This window comes from Sabethes cyaneus, chromosome 3 (genome assembly GCF_943734655.1).
Source record: "Sabethes cyaneus chromosome 3, idSabCyanKW18_F2, whole genome shotgun sequence".
Classification (NCBI taxonomy): Eukaryota; Metazoa; Arthropoda; class Insecta; order Diptera; family Culicidae; genus Sabethes; species Sabethes cyaneus.
In genome coordinates, this window is record NC_071355.1 from 139298687 (window position 1) to 139324998 (window position 26312).

Genomic DNA, 26312 nt, shown 5'->3' on the forward strand with positions numbered 1-26312 from the left:
TCGTAAAAAAACGATACAACCAAACGTGATGTATCGTAGAAATAAAAACAGAAAGAAGTTAATTACAAGATAATGTTTACAGGAAATCATTATATATTACGTTTTAATTGAGAACTGTACACTGTCGCTGGTTATTCAGTGCTGCGCTGAACGCGATTGAAATTAATTTAAAATCAATAATAAAAGACACTTTCAATTGGTACAAGTGCGAAACAACTACGCCGCATATAACTACCTACAACATCCAAATATCCCATCTGGCTCTTCATCGGATCGGTGTTGATTTGGCACATGTACCAGCCTTTATCGCTCTCACGAATGTCCCGTATCCGCAACTGCCAAGTTTTCTTCTCGGTGTAAGTAATCCCGATGCGTTTGTTTTTGGTTATCACATGGTTCTGGATAGTCAGAATGGTTTGCGTATCCACTCGTAGCCACGCGACCTGTGAAACATAAACGCAAAGTTTTAATTATTCAAATACCTACGATAGTACTTCGGAAACATAAAGCTACAATAACTAGGTAGTAAATTATTTTATGATTTCTAACACATTTTCAATGCTGCGGTAAAGCAAAGACTTGCACTTATGTTTTATGAAATTGATTGTTAGAAAATGCCCCCTACCCAGAAAAATCAATGTACAGTAAAGATTTGTATAACGTACGCCCATCGCGATATCTCAGCGGTCCATTAACCAATAAAGTTGATTTTTGGTAGTTGACTAGGTTATACCACATGCGAACAATGTACCAAAAATCAACTTTATTGGTTAATGGACAGCTGAGATATCGCGATGGGCGTATTGCACCACCCACTGCGTAATACAAATCTTTACATCGCGTTATACAAATTGATGCTGGTCTAGCAAGCAAGTCGTCGTATGTTCGAATCCTGGCTAGGCGGTGCTGCTAGAATCAGTAGGATTGTCGCACTAACCCCGTAATTGTATTGTACACCTCCTACACATTGTTTACCGCAGAACGACAGTTTGCCTTGAACTGCTTCTAGCTTCCAACAGGTTTTGTTTTTCTTCAGGTTTCATTTGACGATGACCCATAATTATTTCTCTGTTGGGCAGTGCTCTGGCATGTTGGAAGGGTTTTTACACTTGGGCAATATATGGCAGGATCGCATGGAACGGGCATACTATGGTTAACGAAACCAAAGTCTGTGACAGAAAAGGTGCCGAAATATCGTTCTAAGAGCTTGAAAAATCAGGTGATTTATCCATCAATCCAAAATAGGACCGGATTGTATGGAACGTGTTAACTCTATCCTTGATCTACGCATTACTATCTGTGGGATATGGGTTACCCTGTTATGGAACAGTCCCCTCGTTGCGTCGATGCTGCGTTTACTTATGGTTAAGTAAGGGGTGAAATTTTCACCCCTTATTCATCCCTGCTGCAAGCAAGATCACATGAGAGTATATACATGAACTCTCTCTCTCTCCGCTCTCTCCCAATCGATCTGGGCACTATAGATCTTTCCATTTATGTGTGTGTTGGTGTTTGAAAATGAGGCAAACAGGCATCAGCTCCCCGCTTAGGCGCGTCCGGCAGAAATCGGACAAAAATCTGGCAGCGAAAAACTTTTTCTGCCAGACATTCTGCCGGTTTTCTGGCCGCAGTCACCCGTGAAAACTAGCAGAAATAATACATCCGATTCGGGCAGAAAATTCGCCTCGGTTTTTCTACCGGATTTCTGTTCGATTTCTGCCAGAGGTTTCGAATAAAAACCGGCTTTGTACCAATTCAGCTTTCCCTCCTATTTTGGAGGGTGGCAGCAGCGGAATGTAGCAGCACGAAGCGTGCAATAAACAGGTTAACAATTGAATTATACCTGCTTTATCATGTTCCATATTATTCTCTTACCTTTTGCTCGAAACTGATGATGAAAAAATCTGTGACTCTGGCATCTATGCTGGGCACTTGGGCCTTCACGAAGCAGACTCGGCCTCTTTCCATATCGGACCGCCGAGCAGACAGGACGGATTAGTAAGTAACTCCCGGTGGTGGTACACCACACTATAGACTCGAAATTGAAGTTCAACGAACATATAAGTATAGTCGCTGCTCATGCATACATACAGTGCATGATTTTATGCGACGTCATGTAACTAGATTTACTGACATTTATTGTCTCAAGACGCTGTTTTTCTCTCTCGTGCGCAGCATTTTAGAGTATGCTTCTCCGGTTTTAACTCCTTCTCACGTAATGCAGATCCCTGCGAGTGAACGAATTCAGAAAAACTTTTTGCGATTCGCCATATATCAGCTGCCGTAGAATGATCCAGTAAATCTTTCCAGTTACACAGACCGATGCCAGCTCTCAGTCAGGCACGTCCAACAGCAGCGTCTGTTTATTTTCGACCTTATTATTACAGGTAGCGTGAAATGCTCCAAACTCCTGTACCAGATACCGTGGAATGTACCATCTCGTCGGCTTCGGAATCCATAATTATTGACCTTCCGATTTTACAGACCGAAGTACGGTGCTAATAATAGTTTTGATGTGTATTTGCGTTCCTCCAGTGACGTTTGTGACATGTTTGATTTTACTTTGTTCAGAAATATGTTTAATGTAAGAATTCAAGGCATAAATTAAGGTAAATAAGCTATCTCTACTATCCGGACGATCGAATGAATCCTAACCCCAACAGCTCTGACAATAGTAAAATAAATCAAAATTTGCCGATTGTTCCGAAGAAATGGAACGAAAAGGATCTCTATAGCACAATTATAGGAACACGAAGATCAATTAAAGCTACATTAACGCAACTGTTGGTACAATCTAATTGAACGGATTCTTTTCTTTTTAGAGTTACTCCTACAGGGTGCGGCAAAAAAATGCGAAAATTCAAAAATTTTACTAGATGTGTCTTCCATTTTTTTAATGACATCCTCAAGACGACGCCGGAAGCTAGAAAACGTTTTTCGAGCATAGTCCTCCAATATTGACTGTCATGTGCACTGTTTGACATACTTCATGGTCCACACAAGGGTGCGATTCGTGTCTCCTAGCAATCCGAACCTAAACCCATTAGATTACTCGATTTGGGCGTGCGCTTCAATATACACCCAAATCGCATAATCTGACGGGTTAAGGTTCGGACTGCTATGGGGCCACAAATTATTCCGCCAAATCTTCATGTTTTCCATCAGCCATCGTTGGGTCCTGTTTAACGAGTGACATCGCGCTCCACCCTTTTGTAGGAAAAACGTACTGATCCTCAGAGAAGTTGAGCTTAGCCCAGGGAAGCACTTGGTTCTTCAAAATACTGATATACAATTTAGTATTGATTTTAACACTAGCCAAGCCAAACATCATGAACTCAGCCGGAAGTTTGATTAGGATCCTATCCAACTGGCTTTTTCATATGTATATTAAGGTTACGAATGAGAATTACGTACCGATATGTATCCCACAAAATCGTATTCGATGCGCAAAACCAGGTTATATCGCATAACAGTCTCACTCAATAGAAAATGGGACTGTTATGCGAGTAGCGGCAGTATACGCATTGAGGGATAATTTAGCGCGACCAGCTTCATACAACTATTCGACCTTTTGCTGAAAATCATATGTTTGGCTGCTACTAACATTATTAGCAATGGAATGTCAACTTGTGCGCGTTTTATTAGGCTTCATGATTTCGAAATTATTAAGAGGTATTTACGATAATTTTCGTACGTTGAAATACGAGATGGTGCTTATCCAGCGTTCACTTTCGCCGGAATATCCTCACATTTATACAGGGAAATTTGCGGCTGTTGGACACAGCATCGATGCTGAACTGCTTCAGCATCATCGGAGAACAGGATGATTATGTATTCCTTCTTTAACAAAAAAAGCAATCCTTAAAAACAGGGCTACTGCGTTCAGTTACGCTCACTTGCGCTCATTGGACTGCACTGCCTAATAGAAGCAAAATCTGTAATTGTCATGTATGAGCTGTTGAGCTGGGTGCAGTCCATCATCTTGCTAAATGGAGTACTTTATTATTCAGGTCTCGACTGGGAGAGGCTGTTAGAGTCAATAGGATCACAGCAACTGGCCCTGCAATTGTCCTGCACTCTTACAGCTGGTTGCGAAATCTGTCGTAGAAAAATAGAAGGTCAAGTTTCGATAATGGAATGTTGCACCTAGGCTTTGCTTTGCTTTATTCAGGTCTGTAAACTATATTATTGTTAAATAAACGCTTGTTTGCCAACGGAAGCCTTACAGCCTTTCTGCAGCGTAAATATCAAAAATAATACAGTACTCTGTTCAGAAATATTGTAGATTACATTCAACTCTACAAACCCCACATTGATATATAACTTTTACAAATTTCGCTTCCATGAGCCAGTACAGTGATGAGTATAAGTGAGCGTAACTTAGCGTAGCAGCCCTTTTTAAAAATAAACGTAAACAAATACGCTGTTAACAGGAATAAGCCATTACTTACATAAATTAACACAATAAACATTTTCGCATTTTTTACTGCCGCAGCCTGTACAATGCATGTAATCGTTTTGCTTAGTGACACTTTCCTTGTGTTTGATAAATTAACATCTTACAAACATTAATTGAAGCGCATACCCATGTAAACTACATCTTTTCATATAGTTTTTATGTGTCCCACACATAGGTTTTTGCAATGTGCCCAGTGAACATGTGCATTCCATAACCTCTGTTAATTAACTCCTATTCCTACCTTCACGAGGTGCCGGCTGGGGAACGCAACTTCGGTTGTCGTATGCTAACAGGAAAGGGGGCACAGTGGCTCCCGCCCACATTAAGATGGCAGCCCCATCAGCGGGATAAGGACCTTAGGTTAACAACCTACTGTACCGGAACACAAAAAAAGTTACCGAAAATGAAAGAAGAAATCTCTCTGGATTATTGGCAACGACCTTTAGCATGAAAACACGGACACGAATCGGCACATGGAATATACTGACCTTTGCCCAGCAGGGCAAGCTGGCTCAACTTGCAAGGGAAGCTAGCCGCCTGAAGCTTGAAATCCTGGAGCTGAGCGAGGTCCGCTGGCCGGGTACTGGCGAACACAGGACATCAGCCGAGCAAGTCTTGCTCTACTCTGCCATACGAGGTGAAAATGCTACTCGAGAAAGAGGAGTTGGATTCCTACTGATCCCAGGGGCACATGCGGCCCTGATGAAGTGGGAACCGATAAATGAGCGAATAATCGTTGCCAGATTCAGCACACGGGTTAGGAACCTTAGAGCAATCCAGTGCTATGCGCCAACAGATGCTGCCGACCTGCACGAGAAAGAGAGTTTTTACAGCCAGCTGAACAGCGTGGTTGAGAAAATCCCGAAGGGGGACATCCAAATCCACATGGGCGACTTCAACGCGAAGATTGGCTCAAACAACACGGAGAGAGGCGAAAGCCGGCATTGAACGAGCGCGAACCAGATCGGCTGAGACAGCTGCCCGTCAACGATACGCCGAACTGGAGTGGGCTGTTAAACGTGCTTGTAGGCGGGACAAGAGAGCCTGGACTAACTCCCTAGCCGAACAAGGAGAAACCGCCGCCGCCAATGGTGATATCCGTTTGTTGTACGATATTTCTCGCCGCCTTAGTGGTGCCAGCATAAATACAAGGATGCCGCTAAAGGACAGAGCTGGTCAGCTACTGACTGACCGTACAGAACAGCTTAAGCGATGGACTGAACATTTTGAACAACTCTTCCGAGTTTCAAATATCAGAGACCAACAAAATCAGCAGCGTATAACGCCTACAGTTCGTCGAATTAATCGCGTGAACTCGGAGGCGCCATCGCTGGATGAAATTGTAGCAGCCATCAAGAGTATGAAATCCAGTAGAGCGCCAGGGATGGACTGTATTTCAGCCGAAATGCTCATCGCTGACCCATCTTTGTCAGCCCAGATGATGCATCAGCTTTTCAGCAATATATGGGAAACGGCAACGTTTCCGGTGGTCAAAGTCCTTGAGAAAGGAGACCTAACTGAATGCGGTAACTGGCGTGGCATCATGTTGCTCTATATTACTCTGAAAGTACTCTGTAAGGTAATCCTCAACCGAACCCAGGAGAAGATCGACGCTACTCTCCGGCGGCAGCAAGCTGGATTCCGTGCTGGCCGATCATGTGTAGACCATATCACAACGCTCCGCATTATATTGGAGCAGATCAACGAATTCCAGGACTCTCTTCTGCTGGTGTTCGTTGACTTCGAAAAGGCGTTCGACCGACTCAAGCACGAAAACATCTGGGGCGCACTTAGGCGTAGAGGAGTTCCAGATAAGCTAGTCCATCTCATCGAGGCTCAGTACGAGGCGTTCTCGTGCAAGGTTTTGCACGACGGCGGCTTGTCCGACCCCATAAGGGTTACTGCTGGCGTGAGACAGGGCTGCATTTTATCACCGCTTCTGTTTCTCATCGTTATGGATGAGATATTAGTTGGAGCGATTGACAGCAGACCAAATCGAGGATTGCCTTGGAATCCTCTAACGATGGAGCAGCTAAATAACTTCGACCTAGCCGACGACATTGTCTTGCTCGCACTACGCCGAAACGATATGCAGAGCAAGTTAGATGACCTTTCCGAGAGCTCCCAGGCAGCAGGTCTCACAGTCAATGTAGCGAAAACTAAGTCTATGGTAGTGAACACTGACAATTCCACCAACTTCACAGAAGCTGGACAACAAGTTGAGCAGGTAGACGCCTTTCAATATCTTGGTAACCAGACAACGCCCGATGGTGGTACCAAGACTGCTATAGCCACACGGATCAGGAAGGCCAGGGGTGCCTTTGCAGGCCTGCGAAACGTTTGGCGCTCAAACCAGATCACTCTACGTGCGAAAACCCGAATCTTTAATTCAAATGTTAAATCCGAACTGCTGTATGCCTGCGAAACGTGGTGCATCTCAGCGGAGATAACGCAAAAACTGCAGGTAATCATTAACCGGTGCCTGCGATACATCATTCGTGCCTGGTGGCCTGATAACTGGATATCCAATGAGGAACTCCATCGTCGGTGTCATCAACGGCCGATAGCCACAGAAATTCGTGAACGTAGGTGGAAGTGGATCGGACACACCTTGAGGAAAGGAGCGAACGAGGTTTGCAGAGAAGCACTCGACTGGAATCCACAAGGACAGCGTAGAAGAGGCAGACCCAGAGGCTCATGGCGATGGAGCTTAGCCAACGACATCCGGGCTGTAGACGAGAACCTGTCCTGGAGACAGGTAAAAGTCATGGCGGGTAACCGTCAGCAGTGGAGATCTCTGATTTCATCCCTTTGTTCTGCTGGACCGGCGGACATGGACACATAAGTAAGTAAGTAAGTAAGTAAGTAAATGTGCCCAGTAAATGCTCCTTATGTGCCAAACAGTTATCATTTATGTGCATACGAAAAATTTGCACATACTACTCATATGCGTATAATTTTTATGTGTATTTCTGGGAGGCTTGTGTATGCGGCACATGATAATCATATTCATATGGAAATTTACTATTAGTTGTGGGCAGAATATTTTGATTGTATACAAAAGGAATAACATGCTTAATCAAGTGTCTATCCTAAGTTGTTAACATTTGGTGACCCGTCGAAATTGTTACACATAAAAATTTCTTCATAACTCAAAACTTTTGAACCCTAAAAATGTTCTATAGATAGACTGAGTAGTAATTAGACATTATTTTTATGTTATTAAGGAACGTAAAATAAAATTTTTAACAATAGCAGCAACCTATAAAAGCTCGACAAGATTCGTCAATTAAAATTTTTGATCGCAATGAAAAATCACACAGACTTTCCGCTCTATAATGTGTAGGTAAATAAAATTTAAATGTCATTTTAACAACCGTATTGATTTAAAATTGTACGCGTCGATGCTGTAACTTAGGCCATATTTCCGATAGATGAATATTGTACGAATGCACAAAGCACCAATTAAACGGTTTGACATAAACGATTTTGAGTTTGTCGGTCAATTTTCTACGCTATTGGGAAACTCTCGTTATGGCAAGTTTGCATTAAATATTTTATCATTGGTACACCAAAAGCAAGTTTCCAAACAAACTATAATCAAATATCAAACCTTATATGCACCTAGATCATGAACTACACACGTCAGGGTCGCTTCTCGTCCAACGGCCGCCGTCACGTTCGCGATAGGAGCGCTGAACTTCGGATCTGTGATCACTACAGAAAAGAGAAATAAGCACGGATGCAACTGTTATTTGATATCAGCACACGAGATTTGTTCTATATTGTAAGGTATTGAATTATTAAATTTCATATCACAACAAGCGACAGACTGCAGACCGTTTATTATTTATCATGCAAGCGGTAGATAGATTTCCGCACGAATATTTGTATACACAATCGCGTTACCAGAAAAACACGGTTCCAGTACGGAAAATCCACCCCTATGGACGCTGTTCACTCGGCATTAGCTACATCACATAATTAAATCAAATCATACCGCATCATTTTCCGTCCCAGAAGCACAGCGATTTGTCACATGTCGAAATGATTAAAAATTACCGGCGATAATCGGAGTGAGTCGAGGTACGTTTCGCAAATAAGAGTGAAAGTGATTTGCGCACTGAACATGCCTAATTTAGTGATAAGGTAGCGGGGTCATTTTGATTTCGAGCGAAATTTGTGTAATCATCCGATGTTTTTACCTTGAACTAATGAAATATAATATACTTCAAACCGTTTAGCGCTAGTTAAAAGCTTGTAAATTGCACATTATAAATAATTTTTTTACCCATTCGTCCCATACAACAGAATAATTAAAGTGTTGATTTCAATGCTTCACATAACCATGAACTAAGTCAAGTAAACGACCATGCGTCACCGTCTTTATCGAAAATATGGCCACGCCTGGTATCGTTTGTTTGCGGGGTGATATCAAATGGAATTTGAACTCAATGTGACAACCTTCAAATCATCGCAACGAGCACAACTAGTGAAGTGTTTTCATTTCGAAAATAATTCAACGTAAGAGAACCTTCAAAGTAGTAAAGCAGCAACAATAAATATTGTTAAAACTAACGCGCATTTTTTAGCTAAAAGTAATGGCATTATTCAACTATTACTCTAGATTAGGATCATTGATGACTAGAAATTATCATGACAGCGAGTGCCATGTAATTTATTTTTAAAATTACTGAGTCTAAATAAATTGATTGATAGTACAACAACTAGCACGCCATATAAAAGAGTAATATCGCGTAATATCGTCACATAATTTGCGTGAATCGTTGCAAACTTTCAACTAAAACGCGACGATTTTCCGTCGTTTTCTACTAGCGAAATCAACATTCTTAAATCAAAAGACAAAAACGCAAATTCAATTCATCGGCACGCTTAACAGATCGATGAGATATCAGCGTGTTTGTGATACATCTGTCTGACCGCGAAACACCGTATGAAGAGCATATATCACTGATAAACAGCATTCCCTTGCCGCCGAAGTTATTATTTTAATTGGCTGGCTTTGTTTTATTGGGTAGACTGTTCAATCAGCTAATAAGCTTGATTTTCCGGTTCTCAAGCTGTGAGTGCCAATTTTCAATTACATTTATTCGTTCATGTGTGTGATCTGATTTCATGGTTTGCTCGAAGGTGCAGAGAGACGAACCGATTCTAAATAGTAACAGTATTCATGTACACACACGTTAGACTAATTTCGTAGTGGTCGCCATATGGCGTGTGTTTTTCACATGCGCGTTCCGATGAAAGCATCGAGTGCGTCTGACGGTTGCAGGGGTGCATTTGAGATTTCAACAACACAGCCGTTATTGTGATATAAATTTGCAGTCATAGAGTAGCAAGTGCAACAGAAGCAAAAGCTGACTTCGGCAGGACCACTCCGGAACGATTTAGGTAGTCAATTTGAGGATACGCTTGAAATATGACATCTTAATTTTACACGGATCATTCCATCTCGAGTATACACATCAATTATAATTGACTTTCCTTCTTTATTCTCCGATTTGAAGTAAAATTGAGAAGAGTACCTACATTGTTCACCATCAACTTTCTGTAGTTCAATGCGGTTTGACCCTCTCCCTTTCTTTATTATGAGCAGCATTTCTGTAAGATTTTTTTTTGTGCATACTGACATGTCTTTAAAAATTAATGGCGAGCACTTTCTCCAGTACTTTTTTCCCGCACGGTCGATTTCGTACTCAGGTTTCTCCGCAGATTTACCATGTTAGTTAATTTTATAATCAATGCGTATGCTTTGCATCCCCAATAGCATGAGAATTTGTGACCAATATCAGGTGCAGATAGGCAAGGCAGTACCAAACGTGCTCTTTGGGCGACCCGTGCTACTACGGATTAAATGTATTCACTCTCCGACAAACCCTTCATCATATTTTCGTGGAATTCAGGCCAGCATAAGATACAGTTGAACGCAAACAGTTATGGCAGATAATGCATGAGAACGGTTTTCTGGACAAACTGACGCGGCTGATCGAAGCTACCCTGGAGCGAGTGATGTGCTACGTGTTTCGGAGCACTCTCGAGCCCCTTCGAATCGGGCAGAGGGTTGCGGCAAGGGTTATTCAACACCGCTGATGAAGGTGTAATCCGGCAAGCGAGCTTCGAAACAAGAGGAACGATCTTCAACAAGAGAAAGCCAACTCCGATCAACTGCCTGCGCAGACAACCTCGACAACATTACTAGAAACTTTGAGACGGTAATGTATGCCAGATTAAAAACGGAAGCTAGGAGGATTGGGTTATTAATCAATGCATCGAAAACAAAATATATGGCAGAAAGAAGCTCCAGAGAAAACAACGTTCACCTCCCACGGACAGTGACTATTGCGGTGATGAACTGGAAGTGGTTGATGAGTTCATATATTTGGGATCTCTAGACAATAGGTGTATGGAGATACTATGACGCATTCAAGCTGAAAGTCGAGGCTACTTTTCCCTCTGCAAGACGTTTCAATCAAGGAGCATACGCCGGCGCACAAAGCTAACGATGAACAAAACGACCGGTAGTCCTCTACGGACTTGACACTGAGACTTTGCTTACGGAAGATACACGTGCATGTGCCGCATTTAACTTTTTGGTGGAGTGCAAACGGAAAGCGAAAAGAGGCGCAGTCACCACTCGGAGTGATTCCCATCGTTTACCTGGCGAAAATTGGAAATATTTGATCTTTTTCTCTGGAAGCAGTGATATCTAATATTGTTAATGAGTAATTCTCGCTGAAACGGGCCACTCAATATCAAATATCGGAACTTTTGCACTTAGTTGGTTGAAAATGGTTAAAAAATAAGAATTACACTTTTAATACCTCGAAACAGTGGACCCCTCGTTCGCCAAGCGGCCTAACAGTTCCAAAAAAAAGTTGAATCTTGTGCAAACCTTGAGATCTATATCATGTGATATTGACCAAATTTTCAATGAAACAATGAAACAATTGACCGGTTCTGTAAAGTAGAAGAACAGGGCTTGGAGAAAACTGACATCTGTACAGTTCGTGATACAATAACGAATTCTGTTATGTTCTGCGTCCCTTCATTTTCGGGCCCAGAACAAATCCTGCTCCGAATTTTTTCCTAATTTCCCCCGCTTTCTTCTTCACGTCTTGTCCAACTTTGTTTGGATACCATAAACACCTTTATTTCATTACTTCCTCCTTCCACCCTCTCCCGCGATTATAAAAACTACCGTAATAAAAAATTACATGCTTTATTCCAAACCTGTAGGGAACGAGTTGCGAGGCTTACCACTAAAATATCGCCTCATATGAGGGGCCTGATTTTCGTTACAGATGGAATAAAGTGCTTATAGTATGAGATAAATAAATAAAGGAAATGAATAAATACGGATATGAACAGGTGATAAAATGAACAGACGAAGAAAATGAATAGATGAAAAGGTAAAGAAATGAAAAGGTGAAGCGATGAAACGGTAAAGAAATGACAAGGTGAAGAGATGAACCAACGAAGAAATGAAGAATTGAAGAAATAAACTGATCAAGAGACGAGGAGATGAAGAGATGAAAAGATGAAGAAATGAAGAGACGAAGATGTGGAGATGTGAAAAAATGAAGAGATGAAGAGACGAAGAGATGAAGAGATTAAGGTTTTATTTATTTATTAACCGCCCAGTTAGCTTCGAGGTACGATATTGGTCTAACAAATCAGTCGTCATATGTTCGAATCTCGGCTGGACGGTGCTACCAGCGTCGTTGATAAGATCGTTTCATTAGCCCCGTAGTTGTCCTGTCCTTTAATAACCGGCTGCGAAGTCTGTCGATAAAGAAGGGTCAAGTCTTAGAGACATTTATAACCCAAGGTTTGCTCTTTTTATTTATTACATTCATCTATCGAAGTGTAAACGAATAACAAACGATACATTTAATACCAACAAGGCGTGGTTCACAAATTACGTAACGCAAAAGTTGTAGTTTTTTGCCCCCCTCCCTCCCCTATGTAACAATAAGTAACGCTTGGCATAACCCCCCTTAAAATTACGTAACGTTAACTATACCTCCCCCCCCTTCCCCTACCATTGAAAAAAAACGCACAATTCGTTTAATTTATTTTACTTTTATAAACTCAAGAAACGCATCAATTCTGTATTCCTAACAAAGCCACTCTGATCGGAATGTCAATTCTGAATTCTGATCAAAGTGTATGACATAACCACCCCATCGGCAGACAACCATGTTTTCGCCGCCAACATCTCGTGTGTGCGAAAATGAGATAGCATGTCAGCACTGCGTTTCACTCATCTGCGAGCAGTCTGATTTGGGCCCGCTGTCAAATTTTGAGCCCCGGACATGCTGTCGCTGACGTTTACTGCAGCTCGATATAGAGAACTCGATATAACACAAGTTCTGAGTTTAAAACAGAATTTTGATCGAGAGTAGAATTGAGGCCAAAATTATAAAGAGTTTGTTGGGCTCAAATGGTCTTTACCTGCACAGATTTGTTCAGCAATTTTTTTTAATTTCATAAATTTGTTACGTAACTCTCCTCATGACTCCCCCTCCCCCCTGAGTAACAAAAAGTAACGCAAGGTCAACCTCCCCCCCTCCCCTCTGTGAGTTACGTAATTTGTGCACGAAGCCCAAATTAATATTATATAACCCATTATCAACACACAAAATTTCCAGTCATTTCTCCAAATTCGAGTGAATTTCTGGATGCATGCACTCGGAAGTTGAAGGTAACTAAACGTGGTTGGATGCAATTTGGTATTCAGGAGCGCTGTAATTGTTAAAGATCTTTGCGATGCACGTAACTTTGATTTTGTTAGGAATGTCGGTAAATTATTGTGAAAATGTGTTCGCCTCCGGCGCAGGACCTGAATTCTCGCGTAACTTTTCAAAAGGACCTAAGTAACATTGAGAGACTCTCTTTGGTCTCCCTCTCTTTCGATTATTACGACGACATTAATGCATTTCAACAAAAGTTTTCTTGACGATTAGTTAGCTAGTGACACCAGCAACCGATTTATGCAAGGTCGATGTTTAAAAGTGCATTTGCAATTATTGACTGCAGAGAATATTTACGAAGCACTTGTCAAGGGTAGAACAAATTAGCGACCCTGGCATCTTACTTGACTATAAATTTGTATTTAACGCTCACCGTTCTGCTATAATATCCAAAGCATCCAGATAGCTAGGATCGGAAGAGATTTCCAGACCCTCACTGCATGAAATCTTTATAATGTGCATTAGTCCGTCCTTTGCTTGAAAATGTGTGTCTGATTTAGCACCCACACCAACTCACGTGGATTCTAAGAATTGAATGCACAAAGACCTCCTCTACCTCCTTATCGAGAACTTTCTCTTCTACTTGGTTTGGACACTGGAATGGCGCCGAAAAGTTCAACAAGCAACGCTTGTAGAAAAAATTCTGAATAACGACATTAAATCGCTAACACCGCTTTCGAAAGCGAATTTTCGGGCACTGCAGTTATCTCTGCGAACTGCGCGGTTCACCGAATTTCACTGAATCATGTTTGGATACCACAAACTCTGGTTGAAGAACTGTTCGAAACCCAAGTAAACGGCATCATTCATGATACAGAGGAAGAGGATCAGGATTCCTTCAAGGCAAATACCATACCAAGTCCATACGGAGCTGAATCCATCCAATCTTTAGAATCCATGTGATCCAAATCACATTTGCGTTTTCAAGTACAGGGAGTCTCCTTAAAATCAATGAATTTTAACAGCTGTCGGGATGCGTTGGAAATAATAGTAAAACGGTGATGGTTAACATAAATGAAATTGACATCATATAACCCAAGTAGCACATTTTTGTCATATTTTGTTTCTGCAACCTATTTATGACTAAAATTGGGGATAAATGGGTTACAGTAACTCAATAAGATAGCGTGTGCTACTTGGGAAGATGCCGAGTTGGTAAATTTGATCTATCCTCCGGAAAGAAAGTACGTAGGGTAATTGATCTTGAATGGACCTATTTAGCGCTTTTTAACACCACCACTCGCACTCCTGCTCAATTTACTCGTCATTTATAAATAATATGTGGTGATGTTACTATTTGTTGGAAAGTACCACCTTTTTTCTACATTATCAGTACTTTAAAAATGTATAATTGATGAAACTTTTATTAAATATATCGTTTTTTGCCAAAACCTTTTTTTGATCTTGAATGGACCCAACATGATCTTGAATTGGACCTATTTTTGATTTTGAAATGGACCTAAATTAGGATTGTCATAGTTTCTTCCATGTAAATGAACAAAATAATAACAAAGAATTTTTTTTTAATAGTACAACTATACTACTGTTATTTATTAATAGGACACAAGGTTGAACAGCTTTTACCTTTCTTATACTCTGTTAGAAAGGTATGAAAGTCGGTTGAAAAATTTGAAATCGGTCACAGTCACCGAGGGTCTTGTTTTTATGTCAGCCCAACAATTGAACAATGTTTCAGTGACTTGATATGCGTTGTGTATGTATCTGTGTGTGACATTTGTATATTGGGAATTTATTATTACCTGTTGTTCAGATATGGTTGAAACGATTTCCACGTCATAAAAAAATTATGTCGCCTATTAGTTTCAAAAATTTAAACCATTCATTAAAAATATGTAATATAACTTGTATTAAACGTAGTTTATCAAGTACAGTGGGGTTCGTGTTTTTATTTAGTGACTACATATTTCGAAAGGTCAGACTTTTTACTGACGTAGGACTACGTCTTACTGCAAAGCATCTAAAGGTTTGCGACAGCCCCTGTCGAACATTTTGAATATAAAACCGTTGCAATCGTGAAAAATTCGTTAATTAGTGGTAATTATTCAATTTTTGACACATTTATATGCAATTTTTTCAGTTGAAAAATGGTCTACATTTTGCCACGGTTTCGATTTTGGCAACATATGCGACACGCATTTGTTGTCAAATTCGAAATCATACTGTAAATGGTGCTTGAAAAAATTAGACTTGGTAATTCTACTAGGTTTAAAGGTAAGCTTAGATAGTAGGTTTTAATTTTAAATGATAGTCGATGAAGAACTGTACCAGATAGAAAATAGGAAGTTTCAAAAATGAATATTTTAGATCTCAGAGTCACTCAATTTCGGTGGACAAGGAGGTATTAATTTTGTCACAAGTCAGAGGGAGAGGTGCTTAAAGAAAACTTTACATCCCCCAAGAATAAAATCAGAGGGGTTGTGTATAAGATACGACCACGGATTAGTCCGGTTGCATGATTTTGAATATTTTACTAACTGATAGTCGATGAAGAACTGTACCAGATAGAAAATAGGAAGTTTCAAAAATGAATATTTTAGATCTCAGAGTCACTCAATTTCGGTGGACAAGGAGGTATTAATTTTGTCACAAGTCAGAGGGAGAGGTGCTTAAAGAAAACTTTACATCCCCCAAGAATAAAATCAGAGGGGTTGTGTATAAGATACGACCACGGATTAGTCCGGTTGCATGATTTTGAATATTTTACTAAACTGATTTTTAATCTATCTGTCAATCGACCAAAAGGTGATGTGAAGTCAACCTGCTTACTTATCGGCGGAATATAAGGCCTTTGCAAAATATTTTTTAAGTTTTTGTCACCCCCCCCTTTGGAAATTGGCTTGAAAAATCGGGGGGCTAAAACAATTTGGAGGATATGAGTATAAAATCAATTGTCCGTGGGCTCTACAGCCTGAAAAACTCGAAAAATGAGTGTAAAATGTGAGTGAAGTGAGAGTGTGTGAGTGTAAAATGTGAGTGAGTGAGTGAAAAATACTTAACACTTCTAGCACGAAACAGAAATGGAAATTCGAATTCGGAGTTTCCGAAAATCGTCCGAATTCTCTCGTTTTTGTCTTCTTTTCGTAGATTTTTGCATGGAAAATAATAACGTATATATTAAAAGCAAGAACAGATTTGGTTTTCACGCTTAAACTTTAAATAAAAATGCTTCAAACCCATGTTTTTTGCTCGATTAAAAGATCCGGTTGAATTTTATTGGCCTTAGGGTTTTCGGTCAGCGCGCTAAAGGTGTTTTGAAGCTTTGGTATATGCTTGATTAACGTGTTTAAACTATTTCTCATCTGAGTTTTGTCAAAACTTAAACTTACAGCAAAACTTTTTGCTGTATTTATATGGAAAATACAGGACGTTATTTGTCCATGAAAAAATTTTTGATTCCAACCATTTTTACCTTACCATCCTTTTTTAGAATTCGAACACATAACAAAATGGCGGACATTGAAACATAAAAGTATGGTTTTTAAGCGAAAAAATTGACTTTAAACATTTCTAAAAAAATCAAAAATTGCAATATCAAGAAAAGGATGGGTCAAACACTAGATAATTTTGTTGGCTTTCAAACAAAAAAAGAATCATAAGAATTGCTTGAGCCGTTCTTGAGATATTTATGGTACCGACTTTCAAAACCTGGTTTCGAGAAAAACGACGTTGAAGTTTTTACTCGTTGTTTAATCACTCCAGACATGCGCGGTACAAATAGCTGTAACTTTGTCAATATTTGGAATTCATGCAAACGACTTCAAACACATATGGTCAAAATGTTAATCTTTCGAAATAATCAATAAAAAAATTTATGTTTTAAAAAATTGAAAAGGTACTATGCCCCCTTAACAGAAGGCAGTTAGTATCCCTCTTATCTTTTGATCCATCTTATCTTTTAATCAATGATGGTTAAAATTTTTTTATAATACTGAGAATAAATTAAGTTTATATTGTTTTAAGCATAAAATGGCATATGTTAGCTAACTAATTAGGAAAACTTTCCAGTTTCAAAACTAGAGGCTACAATGTACAAACACTATGAAGCAACTACGAAAAAGGATGAGTGATAGTTAGTTTTATCAATATAATTAAGTTTTTATTTAGGCTATAAATCAAGCCTACTTTCAATATCCCGTGCTTATAGATTAATTATAAACGGAGATACTATAGTGACAACAAGCAGTTTCAATGAATATACAACGACGAGTTCGTTAGTGGTAGGCAATGATAGCTACCACCAGTGATGTCTCGGAGCGCAAAACTAGGTCCATTCTAAAATCAATACTAGGTCCATTCAAGATCAAAAAAGGGGGTTAACATTTTTAAGGAATTTGAAGATTTTACTGGTTTTACTGAAATTTTAAATACCTAAATTGAAATTACACATATTTTAGCATCATTTTAAGAGTATTGTTTTATTTCAAACCAGAAGGGTTCCGGGTAGTAACAGTTTGAAAATACTCTATGGTGACTGCCAAAACGCTGAAAAACAGCTACTTTTAAATAAGCGGCAATAAAGTGGTTTTGGCTATAATTTTAATTTAATTTTAATATATTTACGTTCAGAAATGATTAAAGATAAACATTAAAGCTAAATACAGTACAAAGACTTGATAATTATATCCTAACATTCTTATTTAAAAATAGGTCCATTCAAGATCAGAATTCGACTGGGTCCATTTCAAAATCATTTACCCTATATTGAAAGAAAGTATACAGAAAGTAACCATTTCAATAGCAAAGCAAAGCCTTAGGTAAATATAAACATCTTTAAAACGTAACCCTTCTTTTGAGACAAGCTTCGCTGCCGGCATTTAGAGTATAACGGGTGGCAACTAAAATTTTGGAATTTTTTTCTCAAGCTGTCAAAAAAATACAAAGAAACATTATCCACTGTTGAAAAAAAATTAATGTACATTTGAAAACGGTCTGTAATCGGTTGTTCGGAGAAGCTTTCGTTTAACGTCGAAACAGGAGTGTTGTACGGCCTTCATGTCAACTTTGCGAATGCTTCCCTATATTCTACCAATCAACTGTTTGCAGTTCGTTGCTCTCCAGTTATTTTTGTACACCAAGGAACAGAAAATCCCGAAGAAATCTTCGATTAGGCGCACTGAGATAGGTTTTTCGGGTCATGGTTCTTGGGTAAAAATGGGATCGAATGGGTATTCAGGAACGATTGTGTTTTTTTGGCGTAATGCGATGATGCTCTATCTGGCCAAAACACGTTCATCTGTATGATGTTTTTGTAGAAACGGGGTCAAAATTTTCTCCAAACATTCGTTTGGTGCATCTTAATTGATAGCCAAACCAGAGGGCTTGTTGTTGAAGAAACAAGAAAGATCACGATGTTCTTCTGCGTCCATAATTTTGGCTGGACTTCCACTACCTTGTATTCGCAAGCAAGTTATTGGGCATCTTAGGATATGGTAAACAGTCGAAGCCGCAACATATTTGCTTTTTCAATGTTGTACCGTATGCTTTTTGCCGAGATTTCTGTTGCAGTTCGTAGAAGTGTACTATGCGCTCACGAAATGCTTCTAGTTTCGACGCCATTTTCAGCAAAACTGGGTTCGCATAAACAAAATAAAAAAATATCAACAAAAAGAGAAGAGAGAGAGTTAACACATACATACTCTCATTTCTCTCTGATCTCGTTTGTTGTTAAGCATAAGGGCTGCAAAAGAATCCAAAATTTTAGTTGCCACCCGTTAGGACAATTACGCAGCTAGTGTACCTCGATCCTACCGACTCTAGTGGTGCCACCCAGCTGAGATTCGAACATACGACAACTGGTTTGACAGACCACCACCGTATCTCGAAGCTAACTGGATGGTTAAGTATTTCTATCTATTATATTAAATTTTCAATTATATTCCTGTATTAATCAGTGCATATAAAAATTTCTATTCGATTGATTCAAATATCTGTAAAATTCATTGAAAACTGGCACGCAAAACGTAGCCACCTTTCGTTACATGTTCATTTCTCGTGCCTCTAAAGTACACCCCTGTGAAAGCAAAGCAAAGCCTAGGTGCTACATTCCGTTATCGAAACTTGACCTTCTGTTTTTATACGACAGACTTCGCAGCCAGCTGTTAGAGTGCAGGACAATTGCAGGGCCAGTTGCTACGATCTTATTGACTCTAACAGCCTCTCCCAGTCGAGATTCGAACATACGACGACTGGCTTATTAGGCCAGCGTCATACCTCGGGGCCAACTGGGAGTACACCCCTGTATAGAAAACAAATACCTAGTTCAATGTTAAAGGGCACAAAAATATCCACATATATAAAAGTGAGTGTGAGTTTGTATGTTCCACCATAACTCCAGAACGCCTTGACCGATCTCCACCAAATTTGGCACACATCTTCCTTCACGGAGAATAAAAATGTAGTTACAACCATATTTATGGTTGCTTTACGCACAAACAGAAGTTTCATTTTGTTTCAAACTTAAATGTATGATTGAAATGACAATGTTTATTGTTATATCCCGCATTTTGCACCTCACTGGACACCGCAGTCTAAAAGTGCGACAATGGTGCTTTTTTGTTTTGTCATATATATTGGCATTAGAGAAAATAATCTGGATTAATCCAGCTACAGCTGCAAAGCACAATATCAATGTTAAATTCAAATTTGAGAACACTTTACATTTAATTCAAAACTGTTATTTTCTTGATTCAAATAGAATTTCATTTTGAAACAACAATATTTTTAGGTTGTTATAAAAAAAATTATTGAGGGTTAAAGCAACAATTATTTTGTTTGAAACAAACTGGGGTTTTTTCGCTCCGTCAGCACTCTTTTGATAAGAGGGGGGAGGTGGTTCGTAATAGATGGGGAAGGCCATAACTCTTAAATGCCTGGAAGGTTCTTCACCAAACTTGGCATACATGTTCCTTAACTTAAGGGAATCAGCACTGATGGGTTGACAAGAAGAGGGGAGGGGGCGGAAGGTGAATCATAACAGGGGGGAGGCCATAACTCGGAAATGCCTGGACGGTTCTTCATCAAACTTATCACACATGTTCCTTGACAAAAGAGAAACAGCACTGGGGAATTAACAAAAAAGAGGGGGAGGCTCCCTAATAGGAAGGGGAGGGTCAATAATAGGGGAGGAAGCCATAATTCCGAAACGCCTTGACCGTTCTTTATCAAACTTGGCACACATGTTCCTTGGCATAAGGGAATCAGAACTGAAGGGGTTGACAAAAGGGGGAGGGGGTTCATAACAGGGCGAGGCTCCGAAATGTTTACACGGTTCTCCCATATGTGACGGTGGGACAGGAAGGGGGGAGTAACGCCCACATGACTGTAACAATTTATCCGTATAACAGAAAAAATCAGAATACGAAACTGCAACGCTCGCAGCTGAAGATTTGTCAAGTGTATTTATTCACCGAATCGAAGTGACCTGTATAAAAAGTGTTCGATCATTAGTAAAAAGTGTTGTTGGCCGACTCTATTTGAGTAACAGGGGCAATCATTCAAACAGTGTGGAGTTGATATAAGAACACCACGTTTTTCTAATGGTCAGCTTTATACGACATGTTTCAGATTGGCCATTGTTAAAATCGTAAGGTGCAAATAGGAAAAATGTCTCTTTCTTTACAGGATTTGATATAGGTTTCCGTAAAGAAAACATATGTGCAAGTGGCCAGGTAGACAAAAGGGGGAAGCTGACAAATGGGGAGGGACGTCCAACCCTACTAGCACGATTGTTACAAAGTAGTTGTAGTAACCGAATTATAACTAATTTCAGTGGTAATCCGGTTGCTTCAACCAAATTGACCTAAAGTGTGCTACTTGGGAAAAGTGGAACGAGCGTTATATTTTTGCATTATAAGCATTTCGGTTACAATAACTGATGTACAAGTGGCTGTGAAGCAAAGGCGCCCCGAGTAAGATCGGGCACTCAGCTAGTACTATATATTTGGAAAAAGGCTATATTCACAACGAGAGTGTTTATTTTTCTTGTAAGAGTAAAATTAAAAATGTCAACATTCTCAAGCTTTTGATTTGCTCCAATTTCTAACCCTGCCATTCCGGTTACGTTAAAACATCTGAACTAAGGACGATGAACTTAATGTTCATTGAGTTCCCTCTGTGCCAATCCACATTCAGATATATCGAATTAGTGATTTGTCCGCTTCCACTGGTATGCTAAACATATCGATAGACCGTACCGAGCGTCGAATGACAATATAGCTGGACGCAATGGTAATGAAACAGAAACATGACGCAATGAAAATTTTCTGGAACAGACAAATCGCCGAAGCATTTTAATTTCCCCCCTTTGGTCGGTTACGAAACCACAATTCATTATAGACAATTTGCAATGTCTGACAAACGGCACTAACAAAACTGTTCCCGGAAAATGCATGTTCCAAATTAGATTTAATGTCAGCCAGGAATACGATCTCCCCAAACCATGTGATACCGTGGCTGTATCAGAGTCGAGCTTGTTGTCTTCCCCCCTCGACAAGACAGGTAAGTTCCCTCATACATTGCATGCAGACGATGATGTCTCCGGCTTGAGCAGCAGTAGTTCGTTGCTAAAATTTCGAACGCTGTCTGTTTTTCAAGCATTTTTGATTTACTATTTTTCTTTCTTAATTTGTATCCTTTCCACGTTTATCCAGTGCAATGATAAACTCCGGAATGGAGCAGTTTTAATTTGTGTTGATGTTATCCGTACGGTACCGATTTCTGCTTAACCATGTTACGAGAGTTTTCATGCCAAAGCCAGCCTGGCGACAGCACACAATCAGGCTGTTCGAGAAATTATGACGAACAGTTGCAATTTGGATAACTTTACTTTTCACTGCCTCGTGAAACAAACTACCTTCATTAAAAATACGAAGCTTATCACGGCTATGTGATTTCTGACTATTTGTACATTTGCAAACAATATTGTGATTTATGTTCTAAGGATTTTTACAATTGATGTGCCTGCAAAACTTTTCAAGCCAAGGGAAAAAAGTAAATTAATTTGGGGTTGTAGACTAACTGAATTGCGTTCAATCCTTATTAGTAGGCCTAACGATTCTTAGATTATGTTCATAACAATGAGCTACAACTAGTGTCCTCACATTTTTCGTTTAATTCTCCTATTTCTCAAACACAACCAACAATAAAACATGCCAAACGAATTGGCGACATACGAGACGGTGAATCGATTGATTGGAAAGAACCTTCAATGAATCCTCCTAGTAGTATCCTCCATTTATATTAAAAAAGCAAAGCCTAGGTGCTACATCCCATTATCGAAGCTTGACCTTTTGTTTTTTATACGACAGACAGCTGGCTGCGAAAGCTGTTAGAATACATGACAATTGCAGGGCTAGTTGCTACGATCCTATTGATTCCAACAGCCTCTCCCAATCGAGATTCGAACATACGACGACTGGCTTATTAGACCAGCATCGTACGTCGAGGCCAACTGGGGACATTCAAATTACAACACTTAATATATGATTAATTTCAGCATACAAAGCAAAGCAAAGCCTAGGAAAAGAGAGAAATCCGCAGCTTTTTCCGATTGAATGCTACTGGTTATGGGGCAATTATGGAAAAATTATGGGACAATACCAAAGTGGGGCCAACCACTTTTCCCTGTTCACGGTTCCGGCGGACTGTCTCTTTTCATGCAAAAAATTAAATCAAAATATTTCATCTAATGTCAACCACAATACAAGCGATATATGGATGGAAGTTTTACAATGAATGTCTGAATATCGCAAAATAATCCATCCAACAAAGTGCTGTTATATACGTACATACGACGCTGGTTAGACCGCTACTGCTCACGCGACACGATTAATATGTGAACCGAAAAACCACAATCCATTCACACTGCGTTCTTTTGTCATCCGACCTTTCAGTAGGTGCAATTTCGCCTACGCAATTCGGTAAGCTATCATCGGATGCACAGCGCTCGTAGTTTCTGAGCAATACCGCTGGTCAAACGGATAGCCCATTAGAGGAAAATGTTGACAAGCTAATAAGAAGAAAAACATATTCATGAGCAGTTTGTTGTATACATTTTCGAGTTAAAATTACCATTTAATACCATTTTTCTCACATAATAGATTGGGTAGAATTAAGAAATTACTCCGATTTTGCTCAAAACTTGTGTACGTATTGCTTTTCAACAAATTGTAGAAGGAGGACAAAGATCGTGAAGAGGTAAAACAATTGTATCAAGCTAATGAGACACGCAAGTTCTATGAGAAGTGAACCAATCTCGTAAAGGATACATAGCGAAGCTTAATATGTGTAGAGGAAAACCTGGTCACAAACTAGCGCGAGGAGGTCGACAAAGTACCCAGCTAGCACCAACTCGTATATCAATATACGAAAATTATCGTAAATATCTCCTAACAAATTCGAAATCGTTACTAAAGCTGGATAAAATAGGACCAAGTTGATTTTGTATCGTATATAATGATAATAACTGACATACAAACGATTTTCAGCACAAAATCGTAGAGTAGTACGGAGCGACTCGCGCTTAATCGGATCTTATCGTATATAAATACTTATATAGTCGTAACGCTCAAAATTATTCGTAATCACGTATATCGCCTCCAAAATAGTACGGATATGCCAATTTTGCGCATCAAATACGATTTATTACCATGTATATCTGTACGTAATGCTGATTTTTATCGTTTTTATACATATGAAAATACTAGCTTACTAGCATATGAAAATACTAGTTAACCAAGTAGTGCCTACAAACGATAACAGCGTACCGGCTCCGATCTTGAAGAGATTCGGCGAGAAATCGATCAGCTGAAGAATAACAGAACCGCCAGAAAGGCCCAACTTCCGACAGAACCTCAAAAAAATGACAAAGAACCCAGTGGCTTTTAAACCCAATGCCCTGCTCACATACAAAAAAATTGCAAAGAACCACTAGCAACGGCACTTCGTTGGATAATTTTAAAGATTTAGGTGGAGAAGCAGCTACCGGGGAAGTTGATAGAACATGTGGTTTGTTCTATCAACAAAAAGAGACATGGGCTCGATTGATCGGTTTCGCTGATCAATGCCGCCTTCAACGTGCTCTCCAAGATTTTGTGACGTCATCATTTCCCAAAAGCGAGAGAATTCGAAGGATAAAGTAGGATAAAGAAGTATAAAGTAGGTTCTATGGGGACCCGAGCTACTACGGATCAATTTTTCACTCTCCGACAAATTTTCCAGCAATGTCGTGAGCACAACGTGCAGAATTAAATAACATAAGATAACTCTGATATACATTGTACTTGTGTACGTTAAACTTGATCGTTTATCTAGCAACGATTTGTTGGTATGCACGGCATCGCTGCCTAATACGTTTTAAATTTATCAAAACCCCTCGTATACTAGCTTACATGCCGATTTGTGTGTCATCATGACTTGCCCATTCGCTACTCGCTACTCGCTACTCGCTACTCGCTACTCGCTACTCGCTACTCGCTACTCGCTACTCGCTACTCGCTACTCGCTACTCGCTACTCGCTACTCGCTACTCGCTACTCGCTACTCGCTACTCGCTACTCGCTACTCGCTACTCGCTACTCGCTACTCGCTACTCGCTACTCGCTACTCGCTACTCGCTACTCGCTACTCGCTACTCGCTACTCGCTACTCGCTACTCGCTACTCGCTACTCGCTACTCGCTACTCGCTACTCGCTACTCGCTACTCGCTACTCGCTACTCGCTACTCGCTACTCGCTACTCGCTACTCGCTACTCGCTACTCGCTACTCGCTACTCGCTACTCGCTACTCGCTACTCGCTACTCGCTACTCGCTACTCGCTACTCGCTACTCGCTACTCGCTACTCGCTACTCGCTACTCGCTACTCGCTACTCGCTACTCGCTACTCGCTACTCGCTACTCGCTACTCGCTACTCGCTACTCGCTACTCGCTACTCGCTACTCGCTACTCGCTACTCGCTACTCGCTACTCGCTACTCGCTACTCGCTACTCGCTACTCGCTACTCGCTACTCGCTACTCGCTACTCGCTACTCGCTACTCGCTACTCTACTCTACTCTACTCTACTCTACTCTACTCTACTCTACTCTACTCTACTCTACTCTACTCTACTCTACTCTACTCTACTCTACTCTACTCTACTCTACTCTACTCTACTCTACTCTACTCTACTCTACTCTACTCTACTCTACTCTACTCTACTCTACTCTACTCTACTCTACTCTACTCTACTCTACTCTACTCTACTCTACTCTACTCTACTCTACTCTACTCTACTCTACTCTACTCTACTCTACTCTACTCTACTCTACTCTACTCTACTCTACTCTACTCTACTCTACTCTACTCTACTCTACTCTACTCTACTCTACTCTACTCTACTCTACTCTACTCTACTCTACTCTACTCTACTCTACTCTACTCTACTCTACTCTACTCTACTCTACTCTACTCTACTCTACTCTACTCTACTCTACTCTACTCTACTCTACTCTACTCTACTCTACTCTACTCTACTCTACTCTACTCTACTCTACTCTACTCTACTCTACTCTACTCTACTCTACTCTACTCTACTCTACTCTACTCTACTCTACTCTACTCTACTCTACTCTACTCTACTCTACTCTACTCTACTCTACTCTACTCTACTCTACTCTACTCTACTCTACTCTACTCTACTCTACTCTACTCTACTCTACTCTACTCTACTCTACTCTACTCTACTCTACTCTACTCTACTCTACTCTACTCTACTCTACTCTACTCTACTCTACTCTACTCTACTCTACTCTACTCTACTCTACTCTACTCTACTCTACTCTACTCTACTCTACCCTTTTGATTGTGTTTTCGGCCGTCGATAGCTAAAATTGTATTCAAACGTATGAAGTCGAGCAAGAACAAACTGACTCAGTATTGTCAGTGCTGCATGTCCATTAGCTGTTTAGCCATATCTATGAAATCGCGATGGCTTTGGTCGGGTGGATACAGATCATCATAATAAAACTGCCAAGCCCCTACCTAGCGTCTCCACGTGGCCATACCTGGAAATACTTCAA

At 40.1% G+C, this 26312-nt stretch overlaps 1 protein-coding gene across 1 annotated transcript in view; it reads right to left on the bottom strand.

Moving 5' to 3' along the window:
- Positions 1–26312, bottom strand: part of LOC128740195 (lachesin-like) — an 86744-nt gene that overhangs the window by 54758 nt on the left and 5674 nt on the right. The window contains exons 2-3 of the mRNA XM_053835724.1: positions 8073–8176; positions 236–443 (exon numbers count right to left, since the gene is read on the bottom strand). Of these exons, the coding sequence (XP_053691699.1) occupies positions 236–443; positions 8073–8176 (312 nt within the window). The remainder of the gene's footprint in view (positions 1–235; positions 444–8072; positions 8177–26312) is intronic.